We start from the raw sequence: 19,835 nt of genomic DNA on the forward strand, positions 1-19,835 counted from the left end.
AACTTGACTGCGGCGCTCCGGACCATAACCATTTTTGGAGATAGTGTAACGAACATTTATTAACAATGTCCATCAGTGCTCCTTGCAAATATTATTCTATCATTCCGTTACTGGACCTGAGTTGAGTTTGGTCATCATCAACAGGGGTCATCAGAACTAACCAGGACATCGGTGCTAGCGATGGAAGAAAGCTTCAGGTACTCGACGGCGCGCTGCTGCAGCTCCACGTCTGAGTTGCGGATCTGGCTGTCGCAGCGCAGCACCTCTTGGATGGTGGCCTTGGTCTCTGGGAACAGGTTGATAAACTTGATGTAAGCCGACAGCAGCAGGGCGCGAGTCGGCACGGAGCACAGGTGGAACTTGGAGTGGAGAAGGTTGAACTGGACCAGGGGGCTGGATGACAGGACAGGACAGCAGAGTTACCGTTTATTATTATTTCAGCTGTCAACTTGGGAGGGCCTGGCAGTCGCAAAACCAACATACCTGGAGCGAGGGTCACCAGCGATGAGGTTACCAAACTCTCCCAGGATGTAGCCTCCGACCTTCACCATGTTCTCATGACAGGCAGGGGCCTGCAAGGCCTGGAAGAGACAATGATTCAACACACTGTTTTTCTAAATACAACACAACACAGTGCTAAACAACACATTTAAATCTACACCAGCACAACACCTGCTGAAGCTTTCTCAAGCATAACAGTAACATCCTACCACCTTCTTGAATGCCCTGTTAAAGGCAGGGTTGGTAAATGTTTTAGAAACATTTATGACATCCCGAAAGCAATCAATAAATCAAATACTCTGACAAATAAAAAAATTAAAACATCCGGTATCTGTAGCTGTCGCAGGACTGTAATAAACCCGTTCAATCATTTCATTGAAATGTAATGGATGTAATGATTGGACGGGCTTGCCTGCCTGCCTGCGCGCACTCTGCCCGTCACTCATTGCTCATCACCAGAGCCTTCCACAAGCTGTAGGTCGGTTGACTCCACATGGACCAATCAGGTCACACTACAAACTGACATCACTCAATCAATCAATCAATCAAGTATATCATCATCATGGCATAGTTTTAAAAGAAATTGTGGTATGGCAGCTTTTCTTTATAATGACTATATGCATTTTCAGCTATATTTAACATCATTTTTTCTGTATATGAGGTTATATATATTATATATTTCATGTTTAAATTGTAGGCCTATGGTGCCATGATGTGATGATATGACACTTGATTGATTGATTATGTGATGTCAGTTTGTATTACGACCTGAAAAATACAATAAATAAATAATATTTTTTTAAAAATGGACTCAATAAGATTATAAACCTGAGCAGACATTCTATGTCAAATTTCATTATTTAAAATTTTTGATATTCTACGGATATACGTTATAAACATTTTAGTCGATAATAAAAAATAAAACAAAGTATTGTGTTTTTGATGATTTGTAGAGTTTATGTAGTGGCACCTCAAAGACCGTCTTGGCGGCGTAGCCCTGCACGTCGTCTCGGTTGATGACGATCTGAATGACGCGATACCACACCTCTTCGCTGACGTAGTCGCCGGCGATGCGGATGAGGTTGAGAATGGTGTCCACGTACCAGGAGTAATCCACGGCATACTTCTCTGCGAGTATCGCCACTTTCAGCACCTGATTGAGGAAGGCACAACAAACCACAGCTCAATCAGCAGAAAGAAATCAGATTTGATTATTTTGTACACTGCTGAGTATTAGACTTAAAGTTAGGTCAATTGTTTGGTTTGTCAGTATTAATACGCTTTCTAAACACTGCTGGACTGTTGCTTTTTTTATGTTGATGAATGCAATATACAGATGGTGGAAAGAAACCACCTTCACCAATTCTCACTTGACAATCAGAGAGAGATATAGTCGGCCACATATAGAGGGGAAAAAAAAGAATATAGTATGGCACAAAATGTGTCTTGGCACACTCTCTCACACCCACCATCTCCTCTCTGATGGAGTAGTCCGCCGTCTCGAGGTAGCTGAGCATCTCGGCCACGATCTGCTTGGCATTGCTGCGATCGCACATGGCGTACAGTAGATCAGCCGCCCTCTGTCGAACACTCACATCCCTCTCGGTCTGTAGAGACGCAGAGAGACAAACGGTGACAAAATGGAAGAAAATAAATGTGACAGAGGTATAGATGTGCCTAAAGACAAACTGTAGAACTATGTGTGCATTGTCTTTAGTTCCAAGTGTGAGACACTAACCTTGAGCGCGTTGATGACGGTCTCGATGTGCGTCTTGACAGCTTCGTGGGAAAACTCAGAGCTGGCCAGAGTGCACATGCTCTCCAGAGCCAGGTAGCGCAGGTTAGTCTCTCTGTGCTGCAGGAACTGGCCCAGCTGATTACAGGCTCGCACCAGCAGGTTTGGCTCACTGCGGGAACAGAAACCAAAAACTTAATCCACTGGTAGCCTGGTAAAACTCTCTGTGGGGTCAGATTGTGCAGGCCAGTTAGGACTGAGTAAGGCTTCACACTAATTCATTAACAAAACAATAACAAAAATTATTTCAACACAGTGAAGGAAATATCTAGAAAATGAATGAATAAGGGTTAGTCATACTGAACATGCATTTGGGTTAAACCCAATGTAACGAACCAGTAAGATTTCAGTTTCATCAACATCACTCCTAAATTAAAGTAAATGGCCATTATAAATGACTTTTTTTCCCTTTAATTAAATGCTAATTTCTTCTGACATTAGACATACATGTAGCCCATCATAATACTCAAGGTCTCCTTTAAATATTTGAATACCTTCAGTCATTTCAGTCACACACTGACATCGCAACATTTTATTTTCTGCGATATGAAAGAAAAATATTCGCCCTAAATTTTGTACATTTTAAAGTTAAATGCATCAATCAGGTGAACTTCTTTGACAGAAAAACTAAGAAGCTATAAACAATTTTGTGCTCTAGTAAACAATTTAAATCATAAACACATTGGTTGTATAGATATGAATGGTGATGACACAACGCACCCACAACGCATGCTTAATGAGGGAGAGTAGGGGCAGCGAGCATTAAGTCCACAGCCCCGGGAAGAGGCAAGGTCTGGGAGAGGGTTGCTGTAACCCTCACAGCCCGAGCTGAGACTTCCATTGGCACTTTTGGCCACGCCAAGATAAACCATGCCACGTTACTTTACGTTTCTATTACCAGTTTTAGCACGCCGAGTTGTGCCGAGTCGCACCCGAGGTGAACCATTTCCAGAGTCGGGCGAAAGCGCAGCCGACCCGCCTATATGCGGGTTGCGATGACCAGCTCTTGATGACCAACCCCCCCTCCTTCTGCGGCTAAAACTAGCGTGAGTTACGAGCGAGACTCAACTCATTTCTGTGCAGGAGACGAGAGAGAAAGACGTTTTTTAAAAGTCTATGTGTGTTCAGCTCCCAGATCTTCTGTAGCTTCTAACTGAATCTTTTAATTTAGAAATTTAGTTTCTCTCCTGCCCCCCCGTTTTAACTTTCAGATATTTGCTTTATTTTACGGTTTCGTGTTCGCTTTCAGCTGTTTCGGAGTCGTGTTAAAGTTACTGCTGATGAAAACCCGACATTTCCTGATTTTGCTGCTTCATAATAAAAGCTTATAAATAATAACAGTGGGCTTTTATTTTGAAGAATTTATATGAAAATGAAATGATTTTATCACCGAAGTTTGTTAGCGGTTATTCTTCAATTCTTCTAATAATACCGCCCCTCCCACCCAACCCCCGGTTTCCCATCGGACCCCCCCAAAGTAGTAACCTAGGGGAGATGCTGCATTTTTCACTGTGCTGGTGTGCTGCTGCGAGTCGCGTTACTCTGAACACTCACCTGTCATAGTGGATTATCAGTGAGATAGCCTCAAACAAGATAGCATTCTTGGCATTGGAATGCTGCACCTTCTTGGACTTGGGTGGCTCCTGGGCCTTATTGAGGATGGTCTCCAGACACTCTACCAGACGGCCTTTGACGGCGCCATCTTCTGGCGGAGGGTAGCACTGCAGCAGGCGCAGCAGCTTGCAGGAGAGCCACGGTGCCGGGACAAAGTAGTAGGTGTAATCCTGTAGATCAGTGGAGGCCGACGACACAATCTGGAGAAAACAAAAATAATTTTTCTTAGAACTTATTATGGCCAGTCAGAACTGAACCATGTAAGACTTGGCAAAGTGCAGCTTACTATATATAGGAAGCCCTGACATGAGCAGAATCTACAGTATCAGAACCATGGGAGTGCACTTAAGTGTACAGACATCACTCTCTTAGTAATGAGCTTATCAGTGGTCTACACATCCACCTGGGAAGCCTAGCTTTGATATGAGGTTCGTAGAAAACATTTTTAATTGAAAGGAATGAATGTTGCCATCGTAAAACCCTGAGAAAATCTGTTTTGTGAGACTATGAAAACAAACGACTTAGAGCGCCCGAGGGAAGACCCCAGGAAGAGCGCCGGTCATGCAAAGAATAACTGAATTCTATAAGATTTCCACTTATTATTTAAAGTTCTCTTTTCAATTGATTGTGTGTCACACACACACGCACTCACACTCACACACTCACCCTGCTAAGTCGGGAAACGGCCAGGGAAACGCAGGTCTTGAACTCATCTGGATTCTTCTGGCTCAGACAGGTGATGAGAGAGATGGCTGCCGTCACCACGCCCTAAACCCCAAACACACACGCAAAAGAACAGAGCTTATAGATCGATCACAGCTCAGTGTGGATACCAGTTGTGCAACTGGTTTCATCAATTCAAAATCAATTTCTGATTCTGCTAGTAACATTAAAGGTTTAACATTTACATCTATCATTAAAAGGTTTAACATCATTACAAATATGTTAGCTAATCAACCCCTCAGTGTTTTTGATCTGACCATTAAATGTCTTATAAAAACTCAATTAAAGATGCACACACAAACAGGTACAACAAGGCTGCATCATAACTGCATCATCAGAGCTATGTTCCTGGCTGTCAAAGCAGGTCTGAATTGTGCGCTCACCATGTGTTGGTCGTTGAGCAGGTGCACAACGCGTGATGTCCACTCCCCCATCAGCACCAAGTCAGGAGAGGTCTTATAGAGCCGCAGCAGACACAGGGCGGCCGACTGTTTCACGCTGTCCATCGTATCACTGTAGGTGCATCACATTCACATTAACCAGCAGCTTAGTGAAGTTACTAGAGCCCGACCCGACCGATACAGGATTTTTTTGGGCAGATGCCAAGTCCAATATTAGGGAGTAAAATAATTCCGATATATCGGCAGATATGTATTGATCAGAGGTTTGAACATTCAACGATTCGATTACGATTCACCGGTCAGCGATTTGAATGCTCGATTCATCTCAATGAATCGCATCCTCACTTTTCTATATTACAGCACATGTCTACTTTTTCATCAATTAATACAAGCAAGTCAGATAATTCTGAACTCCCCTTTTATTTAGAAAGTGTTTCCAAATGTAGACTACAACAGTCTACAATATAAAAAGCTGCGTCTTTTCAATACCAGCATCTGTGTGACCCACCTCTGTACATAATCATTACAAAAGCAAAACAGAAATCCTTCTGCAGTGCATTACAAGTGTGCTGTAATACGGTTTTGCTGTCATTTTACTGTCGTGCTTGTTTTCTCTCCTCTCCTTTTTTCCCCCCTTCTCTCTCTCTCTCTCTCTCCTCTGATCGCAGCGTGTCACCAATGGCTGTCACCGAGGGCGGAGGCGGAGCTTTGTGTGCGCAGAGCAGAGAGACGGCACTCAGCAGTCAGCTAGCTTGTTGCTCTCGCTGCCAACATCAGCTGCTCTGACTCACCAATGTTGAGCTGAAAAAACGTGCCTGTAGGCTGAAATTCAGCCCGTTACGTACTAGTGAGTGTGTGAGAGAGAGAGAAGAGACAGAGACCTGAGACAGCCATTACAAGCTACTACAATGGCGTCATTTCAGATATGAAAAAGGGCAGACATCAGTGTTGATAAACATGTTATGTAATTAAAAACAACCTCACCAGTTGATTCATCTGATTTATTGATCTCAGCATGCCCCTTGTGTAAAACGGCTTTTACTGCCGACACATTGTAGCCACTCTGTGGCCTCTTATAGGTAATGCAAAATATGCAGCTCCAGTCTCTAGATATTTATATCTATGTGCGTCTCTCTTCAGATTTTTTTAAGACGATGATATTGTATATCGTTTCTCTTAAAGCGATATTATCAGTAGGGGAATTTTAATATCACCCAACACTAGTTTATAGCTTTAACCATGAGTGAGGTGGCTGTTACATTTCTTTAGTCAGCTGTATTTCCTTAGGGGAACAAAGAGCTTGTCCTTAATGTTGAATGACACTGTCCTGAGTTTCTTCTTGAATGTTAATAGTACCCGGTACAATGTTGAACAGAGCATGCGCTACTGTGGAAATATAGTATTAACAGCAATTATGAGCCATCAAAGTTATCGTATCGGCGCAAATCGGACAACATGTTCGCCAATATGATGGGGCGATATATCGGCCGATTAAATCTGCTGACTGATAAGTTAGGCTCTAGACGTTACAGAGATATAAAGCGACATGATAGAAAACTGTCTTGGCTTCATCACTCACAGCAAAAACACAAGAAAAAATAAAACGGGGCAATTGAGGAAAAGATTTTCCATTCATTTTAACTTCCTCAACCCTTTTCGAAGCAGAGGTTCACACTCACCCAGCAACCAGGATCCGGGGGATCTCGCTGGCGAAGGCCTCGGCCATCTCGCGGCTTCCCACGTTCGCGATGCAGTGCAGCGCCAGGCACATGAAGGTGGGGTTGCGGCTGGACAGGTCATTCTTGATGGCGTTGTTGATCAGACGGATCAGCTCGCTGTTGCTGTTTACCAGCACTGAGATGAACAGGTAGCCCTGGAGTAAACAGAAAACAAGAGAGCAATGACACCAATGAGAAAAAAACAGTGGAGGTAGAAGGGACAAGAAAGACAGTGCTCAGTGGGTGTGCCATATCATATGTCTGGTTTATTAGGTCCATTAACCTCCCAATCACTACAGTCCTCCACATCATGAACCTATGCTAACTGGATCTGTGTGATGTGTAAGGGTAATTTCACATTAACCAGCAGGTGGTGCCAAAACATTACTAATTGTCAAACTGCAGAGTCTTGAAATCTTGAAATCTGTTGCTGAGATCTGTCAAGTCAGAGCTTTGAGATGACAATAGCTCAACAAACAAACAATAATAACAATTCAGTTATTGCACTTTTCCTACAAGATGGCTTGTAATTTTGTTATACTGACAGTTGTTTCAAATATTCAGTCTACCCTAAATAATAAACGGGGTGGACAAAATATTAGAAACGCTGTTATAATACAACACAATTCAACAGCAGCAGAAACTGCTGTCATAATAAGTCATTTCTGCCTCTGGTGTCGCATTGCTGCGTATGCCTGTGGACATACAGTGCAGGCAAATAATCCCAAATCATTTCAAATGGCACAAAGCCAAGAACATGTACTGTATTCTTGTTGTTACTTAGGAGCACGATTTGGTCTGAAAAAACAAAACAAGTGGTGCCTCGCTAAAACAGGCAATAAGCCTATAATGTAAACCTATAATGTAAACCTACACGTCCAATACAGACTTGGACATTAATTAACTCCACTTTTTATCAACTATCCACGCACGCACGCAAGCACTTTCTGACAGGTTTGGGAAACAAACCTACTTGGTTAGGTTTAGAAAAAGATCACGGTTTAGGTTCAAATAAACTGGTTTTGGTAGAAAGTCCTGAAGGCAAACTTCTCCCGTGTGTGGACTGCGCTGCCCGCTGGCTGCTAACAGCTAATATTAACCAGCTCTCTTTCTGCTGATTTCAACACAAATTTGTTGTTCACAACGTAGCTTCACGCATTCGTAAATTGTCACTCCGAGCGCCAGAGCACACTCTGGCACAAACTGGACCATTCGTAAATTGGTAGCGCAGCTGGAATGTAACGTTACCGTTCAGTTATTCAGAGCACCTCACTCTCGGAGCGGCAGAGCGTACACTCTGGGCACTCGAACGAAAGCATTAATGTCAATCTCCTGATCACATATTTTTTTATTGAATATTGGGGCATCACTAATAAAGATCATATTTATTTTTCACTTGCCCCGATCGGACAACTGCACGAGGCATTCCACTTGCCCGGACATAGAGTTTTTACTTGCCTCGGGCAAGCGTTAATGCCGAGCCCTGTGTGAGCTGGTGGACACTGAGAAAAGCATGTTCATTAAAAATCTATCAATATTGATTTAGAAGGATCCTTCAAGTTTGGTCTGGTCGGCTCAACAAATCAGCTGTGACAGATTGAGATTGTCACACATCTCTTTTAGACCATTTGAGTCATTTGCCAACCAATTTAGGTTAAATTCACCTAGAACCTACTTCACTGAGCAAGTAAGTCTGCTAATTTATTAACTGCACTAGAGACTAGAGACTGTCTTTGGTGGTACAGCGGTCAACTCCCAGTAATAAAGATCCTTACTCAGCATTATTCTGCTTACTCAACATTTCCTGTTCCTGACAAAAAACAGTCCACCACATAGAATCAGGAAATACTCAGTGGCTGAGGAGGTATTTGTTCTGCTTTAACATTTATGGGGGCGGCTGTGGCTCAGAGGTAGAGTGGGACGTCCTCCAAATCGGAAGGTCGGCAGTTTGATCCCCCGGCTCCTCCAGTCCACATGTCGAAGTGTCCTTGAGCAAGATACTTAACCCCATCATCAACATGTGCCATCGGTGTGTGAATGAGTATTTAGATTAGATCCTGATGGGCAGAGTTGGCTCCTTGCATGGCAGCCTCTGCCATCAGTGTGTGAATGTGTGGGTGAATGCTGACATGTAGCATTGAGTGGTCGGAAGACTAGAAAAGCGCTATGTAAATGAAAGTCCATTTACCACTTACATTTATCGAACAGCTTGCAAGCCAAGAATCTACCCCCATCTCAGTTGGTACCGGTGTGAACCAGAGAAGGGCAATTATGGACACTGAAAGGTTATAGGAGTTATTGACTTATTGTTATTTTTTTAATAACATTTCATGTTTGTGGTTGTCATGATTAAAGCCGTGCTTCAACATTTTGTGCTTGCATTTACAGACCCAGTCTGATGTTAGGTAGAGCACTAAAATATTGTAGGTATAAAAACAACCCCGTCTACGAGCTGATACCTAGCATGAGACTCAGCAGGGTTTGTGATTCTGGCCAGTATGCGGGTGATGACACACATGTCATTGATCTCTACTTCTGTCAATACCCTCAGCAAACTTGGATCTGGTGTGGTTCAACAGAGCAGGAGTAGAGTATTTCATATGTTGTTCTAACAACGACTTCAATACGATCACATAATTTGGCTCTGGATAAAGCTTTAGGGCTCGATAAGCTCAATACTTTGAATACTAGCCAAAACCAGTCAAGTACCAAAATTTGGCAATGAATCATGGTCAGATTCTTCAGCCCCTATTATTAGGCAAATGTTTTTGCTGCTTAATTTCAGTATATTTAAACCCAGTTTTGAATTGTTGTGCAATGTAATTGCAACCAACAGCTGATCTTGTTCGCTACATCATTTTTTATTCGACAAACACGTTTTCATCGCTTATTTGTTGCATAAACTCTTTCTGGACAAAAGGGGAAAAAAAACATCTCAAGCGAGTGAAAAACCTTTTTATTGTGGACGTTTTGTTGAATTTTATTGTTTGCATCCAGCTTTTCTAATTAGATAATTTACTTAGAAATGCTTGGATGGAAACATGGCTTTGTGTTTTCCCCATTGCATGTTAACATTTGAAAATAAAATCAAGCGTCCTACATGAACTGAATGTCTTGAGCCGCTTTTTCGTCACATTGGTTAGGTCCACTCATTTAAAATAACTCTACAATAGAACAGGATGTTTATTTGAAGCAGGTTTATCTTAGAGATGTTTATCTGATTGATAAGCATATTTGGTCATATTTGCCCTGTTAAATTGTTACTGCATTATATTGTTAAATACAAGCACTGCACTTCCTGTATCTGTTTCAAATTAAAAGCCCTCTAGGGTTTTCATAGGAAATGAAGGGATTCTGTCCAAACAAGACTTTTATTGTGAAACATTTGCAGGACCGTTTTTGTGAACAAAAATGTAACAAATGTAGCTATTGCCATCTTGTGGCACTTATACATTACTACAAAATGCAGTTTGGCTGGGACATTAACACACATACAGCACAACCGCAGTGACTGAAATCGTATCATAACATTTGTACCGAATACAGTGAATTCAATTCTACATCTTTTACAGAGAAATTTGACTTCTGGGTCAGAAAACAGGCCTGCAAATGCCTCCTTGACACGGCATGGTTCGGCTCTGCTCGACTCGACTCACTTTTGGTACCGGCAATTTTCTTGGCCGATGAATGACTATATAAGAAGTGTCTGATTACGTTTGTTTTTTTCAAATGTTTTTAAGGTTGTTCCTCCGTGGCTTATTCTGGACTTGCAGTTAAGAGTAATTGCAAGCTTTTGGTCTTCTTCCCTCACGCTGAAGGACTTCCACACCGACGACATGTTCGATGACATGAGTCACTTCCTATACAAAACTTTCAGTTGCTCAGACAAGGCAGATGCTCCGGTGAAGGAAGGAGAGGAGGGGGCGTGGCATAGAACTTGCAAATGGCATTTACGGTTCTTGGTCAGAGGTCACATCTGGGGCTCCCCAAAGGAGGCCTGGGTTCGCCATACCTTTTCCTCCTACACACGTCCACTCCAAATACCATCTTTGACAACACATTGGACATTGGGTATGCTGACGACATAGGACTCGGTCGGGCAACATTCACAGTGACACTTCAATGGCGATGGAAGCCCGGCAGCTGGATAAATGGGCTGCATCAAACAACATGCTGCTCAATGGAGGAAAAACCAGTGGAACTGAGAATCTGCTTCTCAAGAAATCCACCGCAACCTGCTCCTCTGTTTGTCGGGGGACAGGAAGTCCCAGTCGTTACCACCACCAAGTACCTATAGGCTTTCACCTAGACTCTGACCTCTACGGGGGACACTCACCTTGAACAGGTAGTGAGGAAAAGCCTCTAAAGGGCTCCACTTTTTGACTGTTCTAGCCGGACACGGCCTATCTTGCGAGGACCTTGTCACCATCTACACTGCTGTGGTCAGGCGGTGTCTTGAGTGTGGCAGTGTCCTTTGGATTTGGTGTCAAAGCGAAAAGCAAAAGCGCCTATGGCACTAGTACTTTGGCTGTACTTCGGATTTAAACCCAACGCTATAAGGGAACCATACGTTCGCTGTGCGGAGGACGGAGCGGTCACATCCGGTGTGTCATCTCTTTTGAAACCTGCAGCCTTGCAGTGAAAGCTTGACCGGAGATATCCGACGGTAAAGATCAAAGTAAGCTCTCTACAGATATTGAGCGCTGTCTTTTCTTGTAAAATGTCAGCTGCAATCGGTAACACCGGTGTTATTTCTATTTTGTTATTAATGTAAATTCTGCTTCTATTCAGTTGTAAACTGTGAGCATGAATGCAAATTAACTCAAGCTCATGTCGTATGTAAATAAGGTGCCAGAGTGAATAAAAAAAAACATCAAAATAGAGACGGTTTATCAAAAAGATTCCTGGGGGAGGAAACCCCAGACAGCACTACAGAGGTCCAGGCTAAGCCACACTGGTTATGTCGTGTTTATTTGTATCACTCTGCTGGTCGGAAATCATGTCCACATCTTGGCAGCGGCCCAGAAAATAGCTGAGTTCCATTTTCTAGGCTGCAGCCAGGTGGGCTGGATTTCCACTAGGAGTGTCACGACTTCAATTCTATATCGTAAAATGATCAAAATGAGCTTCCAATTTCAACAATCCAAATCAATAAACCAGGATTGGTAATTCTTGGTTTGTAAATGTGACTGACAAAAAGTTCTCTAACCTTGATCGCAATTATCTGTATGAGAATAAATCATCAACTAAAGTTTCATGATTGTGACAGCCCCTACTTACAGGTAAAAACACCTGACTTGTAGGCTGTTTGGAGATTAATAATATGGGGCAAGTGCTCTACAGGTGCACTGGACTGTGAATAATAAATGTGTCAGAATTGTAGGTAAGGTGTATTGAAGAAAAATCATCAGTATTAATGTGGAGCATTTATAACAATGACAATATATATAGATTAAAAAAGCAAACTAAACTGGTGACTTGAACCAACTTGGATAATTCTGTTCTAGGTACAGCCATACAAAACTCAATCAATCAATACTGTAAACACACACACACAACACAACCAGTAGCAGACTTACGATCTGTTTCTCTGTGTACTTGTTGGAGCTCAGCAGGTTGACTGCCTCCATGTGTCCAAAGTCAATGTCGTGGCCGAGCAGGAAGATGAAGAGCAGCTTGCAGACATATTTCTTCTTGCTGTAGCCGTCGAGTGCCTTGTCCCCTTTAAACTTGGAGCGGATGTTGGCCAGCTCTTTATTGATCCGTTTGATCTCGGCTTCCTTGCTCTTACCTGACGGGGGGGAAAGAAAAGTAGCACCATGTCAGCGTTATTTTTCACAAAGAAAAGAATCTCTCTGATAACCTTCAGTGGGACACATATCTGTCGTATTTGTCTAATTGATTTTATTATAGCTCCACAACAGAGCCACAAAATCATCAAATTTCTTCACAGCTTCAAATTTAATTAGCGTGTGCTAACAAGAAAAATTAGTTAGCTGCCCCAGTGTGAGTGACTTTGAGTTCTGGGTTCCCTAAGCTCCGAGGCCAACAAATCTGCAATCAAAATCTTTTCTCTCCCCTCACTCTGGCTTATTAGCAAAGTGCAATGTACAAAACAGGGTTGCAGGATGCTATTTTTAGCCCATTAGTAAAACATGGCAGGCAAGAGACATATGAATTGGAGATAATTCAGGGCTCCAGAATGCGACCACTTTGGTCCAGCCCAGTCCGACATCATCAGCGCAGGTAAACGGCGCTCCTCCACTTGTCTCCCCAGTCCCCGTTAAGATGCCTAATCCTGACCAGAAGTGCAGGAGGGTGGGGGGTTGGCCTGGGTGGAGATGGCCTCCTCACTCAAAAACATTTAACTACACCTGTATTCCTGTTTATAACCATTAATACAATGTGTTAATAAATGACAGATGTGTAGGCCTGTGGGAACTGACAAAACGCTTATGTACCGGTGCACCTAAATGAAAAAGTTCGGCGCACCAGTACAACCGATGCAAAAAGTTTGTCTGGAGCCCTGTGTGCAATTAAATTCTGCATTTTATAATGCTACTACTCACTGCATGCGCAGGAGGGCAAGATATTATTAGAGCGATTTGAGAGCGGCATGTACAGCGCCGCGTTATCAGCCTTATGGAATGGGCGTTTGAAGGCATAGTTTGTGGCTTTGAGGAGGGCCATGGACAATAAACAGAGGACTTTCCTTCTGTTATCTATGCTTATTTTGTTCTGCACAGCTATTGTGAAGTGCCCAAAGTTACAAAGAAACTGTAAACGAACAAGGCGTAAATGCTCCAGTATGACAGGGACTTCCAGCCGCCCCGGCAAGAGCTACGTGTGTGTGAACAGACATTGAGGAAACCGAGGGGAAACGAGTGAGACGTGTTTACCAAATGTCTTGACCCATAATGTGGTAAAACAAAGGAAGTGAAGTGAAGGGGGTCAGCCCTGAAGTTAGCAACAACTCCGGCTCAGGCACACTTAAAGGCAGGGTTGACGGTGTTCTCCAGTAGACACTATTTGTTATATTGGTTGAAATGGTCTTTACACCCCGACAGCGATCCATTACTGATGAGCTCTGTAAAAGGACTGGAAAAGAGCCGTCATCTGTAGCCGCTGTAATCCTGTAAAAAACGTCTGCCAATCACTGCCTCGCGGTCTGCTTGGAAAGAACCAATCAGATGCCTCCCTGCTCGTACCTCTACCCTTGGCGTGCACCAGCCTGAACTCAAAGCGCGTCGCCACCGCCTTGGAAGGAGCCCCGAGGGGAGTTGGTGGGTTTAGACGGAGCTCCTGAGGCGATGCTACTTTCAAATTATGCTAGCTTTCCAACATCGTCGACCCTACCTTTAAGGTGGGCTGACTTTTAAGGTGGACCAACTGTTCTCCTTTAAGCGACAAGCTGCTCTTCTGAGTTTTGCTCAGCTTTTTAAATCTTTTTAAAATTTCTTTTAACTGATAGCATTAATCGGTCAAAATTCTTATTGTCCGTTAATGGTTAAACGGGTAATTATTAACATCCCTACTGCAAACTATGCTCTGTTTGTATCAGGAAAACACAAAGTTGAATGTTAAAATGTCAGCAACAGCATGTTGTGCATTTTATTTGTTACAGTCAGAAAGTGAGGAACATCTGATGAAAATAAAACATGTTTTTGAACAATTGTTAGAACTGTAATGGTATTATTAAGTACTCATATCGGTATTTGATATTGTTAAGTACCCAAATGTAAGTACTCTTAAAAAAAGGTATCAGTGCATCCCTACCGGATGCTTTTATATAAAAATTCATGATATACCGGTATCATTATATAAAATGACACATACTGTGATGGACGGTATTTTGTCCATCACACAGAATGGGGAGTCTTCCTTAAAGAAGAGATCAACTGATTGAATCACATCAATATCAGTAGTTGGACTCTCTCGTCATCAATCATTTCATTTATAAGCTTTATTGCTCGAAACCTCCATCTACAGCAACTAGTTCTGACCAACATATCTGAAAGCAATATCACAATATTAAAAAGGGAACATCTATACAATAAATTGCAAATGTATGCAAAAAATATTACATTCCGGTAATCAACTTTTCAATGATAACTAATGATCTATTTCATGATGCCTTATTCATTGTGCTTATTTGTTGATTATGACAGGGGCTTCAGTCTTAAGAGAAGTCAGGTTGAGGCTCTCTTGCCTTTATCCTCTTGTAAAGCTTTACAGTTACTGCTGTACTGTAAGTTACTACTACATGGACTGTCATGCTGTCAGCTTAAAATAATGACATATACACCACTTTTTTGACTGTGGAATGAACCTATGTCCCCAGATTAGTTTAGACATCTGGATGTCTCTTATGGTCCAGATGTTTATGGTCTCAGTGTGACCAAAGCGACAGCCAACACTCAAAAACAACAAAAAAGCCTCATTCACAGCATCCAACCTTTGGTTATGTCGCAGAAAGTGGTGATGAAACATGTCATGTTATAGGGAAAATCTGATAACTCATCGTTGGATTATTAAATAAGTACCTGCGGGCCACCACACACACATGCACACACACGTCATTTCACTCCAGCATGTAAAGGGTACTGCCAGCAACACGAGTAAAGTCAACTGATACTATAGCTATTCGTTGTGCTTATTTGTTGATTATGGCAGGGGCTTCAGTCTTAAGAGAAGTCAGGTTGACGTCCTGCTTTACAGTCACTGCTGTACTGTAAGTTACTACTATATGGACTGTCATGATGTCAGCTTAAAATAATGACACATACACTACTTTTTTGACTGTGAAACCTCTGTTTCCAGATTAGTTTAGACATCTGGATGTCTCTTATCATCCAGATGTTTATGCTGTCAGTGTGACCAAAGCGACAGCCAACACTCAAAAACAAAAAGGCCTCGTTTACAGCATCCAACCTTTGGTTCTGTTGCAACAAGAGGTGATAAAACATGTCATGTTACAGGCAACATCTGACAACTCATCGTTGGATTATTAAATCCTCTTGTAAAGCAGACAGAGTGACGTCCTGCTTTACAGTTACTACTGTACTGTTAGTTACTACTACATGGACTGTCATGCTGTCAGCTTCAAATAATGACACATACACCACGTTTTTGACTGTGAAACCTCTGTTTCCAGATTAGTTTAGACATCTGGATGTCTCTTATCGTCCAGATGTTTATGGTGTCAGTGTGACCAAAGCGACAGCTAAAAACAAAAAGGCCTCGTTTTCATCATCCAACCTTTGGTTCGGTTGCAGCAAGTGGTGATCAAACATGTCATGCTACAGGCAACATCTGACAACTCATCGTTGGATTATGATTAAATAAGTACCTGCAGGCCACCACACACACACACACACGTCATTTCACTCCAGCATGTAAAGGGTACAGTCAGCAACACCAGGAAAGTCAACTGAGCGTTTAATGAAACAAACCAGCAACCAGAATGAAATAAAATGTTCATACTTACAGTTTCTGATGTCCGAGATGAAAACGGCTAATCCGCGCATCCCATCTCCCTTCGACACAGCCGGCATATCTGCACCTTTCTGTCCTCACTTCGGCCTTTAACGTTTATCCGTAAAGATGAGCCGACGTCGATCAGCTCGTTCACACTGAACTGGACCTGAGTGGAAGATGGCCAACTTGACGTGTAGTATAGCAGCTAGCTTTGCTCTCTATTCACCTCTATGACTGCCTGTTACCTACCGAGCTCAGTGTGTGTGCCTGTGGGAGGCTGTAGCTCAGATAGCTAGATTAGCTGGATGGCGGTGGATCACCCAGCAGCAGGATAAGAAGTTAACGTTATCCCCGTTTAACTGGCTCGTTTCCGCTGGCTACGTGCGAAGCTAACGTTATTTCATTCAATCCTTATCTAACTCAGATCGGAAGCGACGCGCATAACACCCGCTGTAATAATCCACTAAAGTTAAAACCAGCAGCTCAGGTGTCTCTCAGATGAATGGCAGTCAAATAACGTTGATGATCGGAGGATATTATAACGTGAAGTTAGTAAGAGTCAAAGCACCGTAGAGCTAGCTTCACAGCTAGCTAGCTGGCTAGCAGTATCATTCAGATACGGTTATACATCACCAGGTTGACCGGCATTAACCAGCAGACGGTGTTTAACAGCCAACCAGCGGTATGAAGCTACAGCCCGGCTCTCTTTATCCCGCACTAAATGTGGTAAATATATAAACGTGCTGTATAATTGATGTCGCTCTAATTCTCTCCAGCCTCCACTCCGCGGCTCGGATACAAGGCTCGTGACAGCAGATCCCCACAGCGTGACCGCGCGGACGTTACTCGTGAACGCGCACGCTTCTTTCCTTCGGACTGTGAGTGCAGCGCAGCGCTGATTGGTCCAGCGGGCAGTGGCCATGATAACAGTCCAAAACCGTTTACTGCGCCCAAAAACACGAAGACCTGTCTTTAGAAAGACAAGCAGCGCCGGGGACACAGGGCTACAGGGACACTATTTGTGAAAAATGCAACACGTCACAACCAGTTTTGGCTTTTGAGCTATATTTACATTGACTGCTGACATGCATCGTCACTATCAGTGATTGTCTGTTTGACCTTCTCAAACACATTATGCGTCCAAGCGAGAAGAACACGTGATTTGTGATTTAGTGTTCATATATTTGTCAATGACAATAATACAATCCATCCACGTGTCGCCCCCTCCCTCTCTCTCTCTCTCTCTCTCTCTCTCCCTTTTCTAGACTATCTGCTATCCTATCAATAAAGGCTTGAAAATGCCAAAATAATAATAATTAAAAAAATAATACAATCCTTTAATCCTTGAGCAATTGACGATATTTTTGTATGGATGCCTGACTGTTATACAGTGGCACTTTTTCTCAGCCTGTATTGTATTGATAGCCTGTTTGTTTGACCTCGTGACAGAATGTAATTAATGTAATTGCATGAAGAGCAACCCCTATCTCCCTTTTTTCTGCTTCATCTGTTGGTGTGGCTCACAAGGATTTATTTATTGCTAATTTACTGTACCTTTGGCTAAATCACAATATGTAGTATTTCAACCCTGTGTTATGGATGGGTAATACTTGACAGTGAACAAAACAACATATGTGATACTGTACATATCTACCCCACAACCCTGAAAGGATGAGCGAGTGAATGTAGTAGGCTGTGTCAAGTAGAATATTTTGTAGTTATGGTACATTCAGACTCTCAGACATACATGAATGTTTAACTGACATTTTGTTCTAACAATTTAACATCGAACATGTTAAAAAAAAAAATACTAATTCAAAAAAATATTAAAACAAAATCTTTCTAGTCTGTCAAAGTGGAAAGACGTCAAAGGTCAGGAGTCAGTGGATGACTGGAGAAAGATCAAAGAGGACAGTCACATCCAGCGCCATAGACCTTCTTTGAATAGAGATGTGTTAGGTAGGCTGTGCAGTCCTCATCATCCACAAACCCACTGCACAACTATCACTTGTTCAGTTGAGGACATATGGGTCCTCTGAAGGTCACACCTTTGTGCTACAAGGGAGGTATAGGTAGCCCCCTGAGATAAGACACAGCTTTAGTGTATAGTTAGGCTTTAGCAGTCTGGGGCACACAAACTTAAATGTGCAGCATCTATATTCTTTTCTCTTGCATCTGTGCATAATAACATGAAAAAAGTGACTTTGTAATACCAATTGTTACAGGTAGAATTTTCTGTATCCAGTATGGGTGGTAAATACACTGCAAATAGAAAGCAGCGCAAAGCAGTCTACTGTACAACGCTTCACATTCACACACTGATGACGGGGGTGGAGCATCCATAGCAACTCACAACGTAATAACTGTGCATAATGTAATAATTTAAATGTAATAAAAGCTCATAATGTAATGATTTAAATGTAATAAAAGCTCATAATGTAATAATCAGCACATAATGTAATAAAACCTTGAGCGCATAACATAATAACAGTCTTGTTCATTGTGCAATAATTTATTACATTATGAGAACATTACTACATTATAAACTTTGCAAAAAAAAATTTAATAATGTAAAAAATTCAGCGCATAATGTAAGAATTTAAAAAAAGATTACTCTCCTAGTCTTCTTAAAGCAGAGGAACCCTCTAGTTTTACATCACACAAGTGGAGTAGTTCATTTAAAGCAACTGGACTTTGTCTGTTTGGCCTTGAGGACATTTTCATCAATCAGCTCCATATGAAGCCTCTTGGATGCGAGACTACAAGATATCCAAATGAGAACCTTTACAGAGATGATGCTGAATTTAATATACTGATGATTCTCAGCATGTGAAATACTTGTTCCACACATAATAATTCCAGTTACTGTAATGGTTAGCTGATCCCAGCAGCAAACCATTTAAGGTAAAAATCTACAAAACTGTTAAAAAAAATAAAAAGTCTGTCACTTAATGTGAACTCTTTTTATATGCAGATTGCTCCACACTACTGGTTGCCCATAATGATAGTTATAAGTACGCTGAGTGTAGAACTTCTTATGTCAGCAGGTGGATGACAGATAAACGGTCACTCCATTTAGGAAAAATGGAATCCATACTGTTTGGGTGAAAGATAAAACTGAAGAGGTCCCCTGATTTTAATGTTGTTGGTGGTGACACTGTGCTTGTAGCTATTTGTACAATTTAAATAAAGTCTATTCAACATTTAGAAACGTAGGTAGCTCAAGAAAAGAGACAATTTCAACAATAATACTTGGACATTCCAATTTAACGAGCACACCACTTAAGATCATGGGAAAGCATCAAATTGTTTTTTTTTTGTGAGCATTGGTTGAGGAGTGTGTTGTGCATCACAGAGTGTAAGTAGCCTAATAGGTAGGGACAAGAAAGGACAGGATATATATATACATATATATATATATATATTTTTTTCTTCCTTTTCCTCATAACAAAATAAAAGAAATGAAATATGGATAAAACCAAATGGAGAGAAAAATAAATTAAATAAAATAAAGAAATAAAGAAATAAAGAAATAAAGAAATAAAGAAAGAAATAAAGAAATAAAGAAAGAAAACTTTAAAAAAAAAAAAAAGCCAACATAACTGC

At 41.8% G+C, this 19,835-nt stretch overlaps 2 protein-coding genes across 8 annotated transcripts in view; both read right to left on the reverse strand.

The window, feature by feature from the left end:
• ap2a1 (adaptor related protein complex 2 subunit alpha 1) overlaps window positions 1-17,058 on the reverse strand; it is a 30,061-nt gene extending 13,003 nt beyond the window's left edge. For 5 of the 7 annotated variants that reach the window (XR_012596521.1, XM_074655091.1, XM_074655090.1 and 2 more), the window contains exons 1-11: window positions 16,240-17,056; window positions 12,332-12,543; window positions 6,714-6,907; window positions 5,017-5,146; window positions 4,577-4,678; window positions 3,851-4,110; window positions 2,240-2,408; window positions 1,971-2,108; window positions 1,472-1,654; window positions 484-581; window positions 162-393 (exon numbers count right to left, since the gene is read on the reverse strand). Coding sequence is in view for 5 of the 7 variants with exons in the window: in XM_074655091.1 (XP_074511192.1) it covers window positions 162-393; window positions 484-581; window positions 1,472-1,654; window positions 1,971-2,108; window positions 2,240-2,408; window positions 3,851-4,110; window positions 4,577-4,678; window positions 5,017-5,146; window positions 6,714-6,907; window positions 12,332-12,543; window positions 16,240-16,306 (1,785 nt within the window). In the remaining 2 variants the exon portion in view is untranslated. Of the gene's footprint in view, window positions 1-161; window positions 394-483; window positions 582-1,471; window positions 1,655-1,970; window positions 2,109-2,239; window positions 2,409-3,850; window positions 4,111-4,576; window positions 4,679-5,016; window positions 5,147-6,713; window positions 6,908-12,331; window positions 12,544-16,239 lie in introns of all 7 variants that reach the window. The other 2 variants (XR_012596520.1, XM_074655087.1) reach the window with 1 other exon arrangement.
• The window catches only part of LOC141780036 (uncharacterized), a 69,421-nt gene that overhangs the window by 23,266 nt on the left and 26,320 nt on the right, over window positions 1-19,835 (reverse strand). The window lies entirely within an intron of this gene.

The sequence above is a fragment of the Sebastes fasciatus genome, chromosome 13, assembly GCF_043250625.1.
Source record: "Sebastes fasciatus isolate fSebFas1 chromosome 13, fSebFas1.pri, whole genome shotgun sequence".
Lineage (NCBI taxonomy): Eukaryota > Metazoa > Chordata > Actinopteri > Perciformes > Sebastidae > Sebastes > Sebastes fasciatus.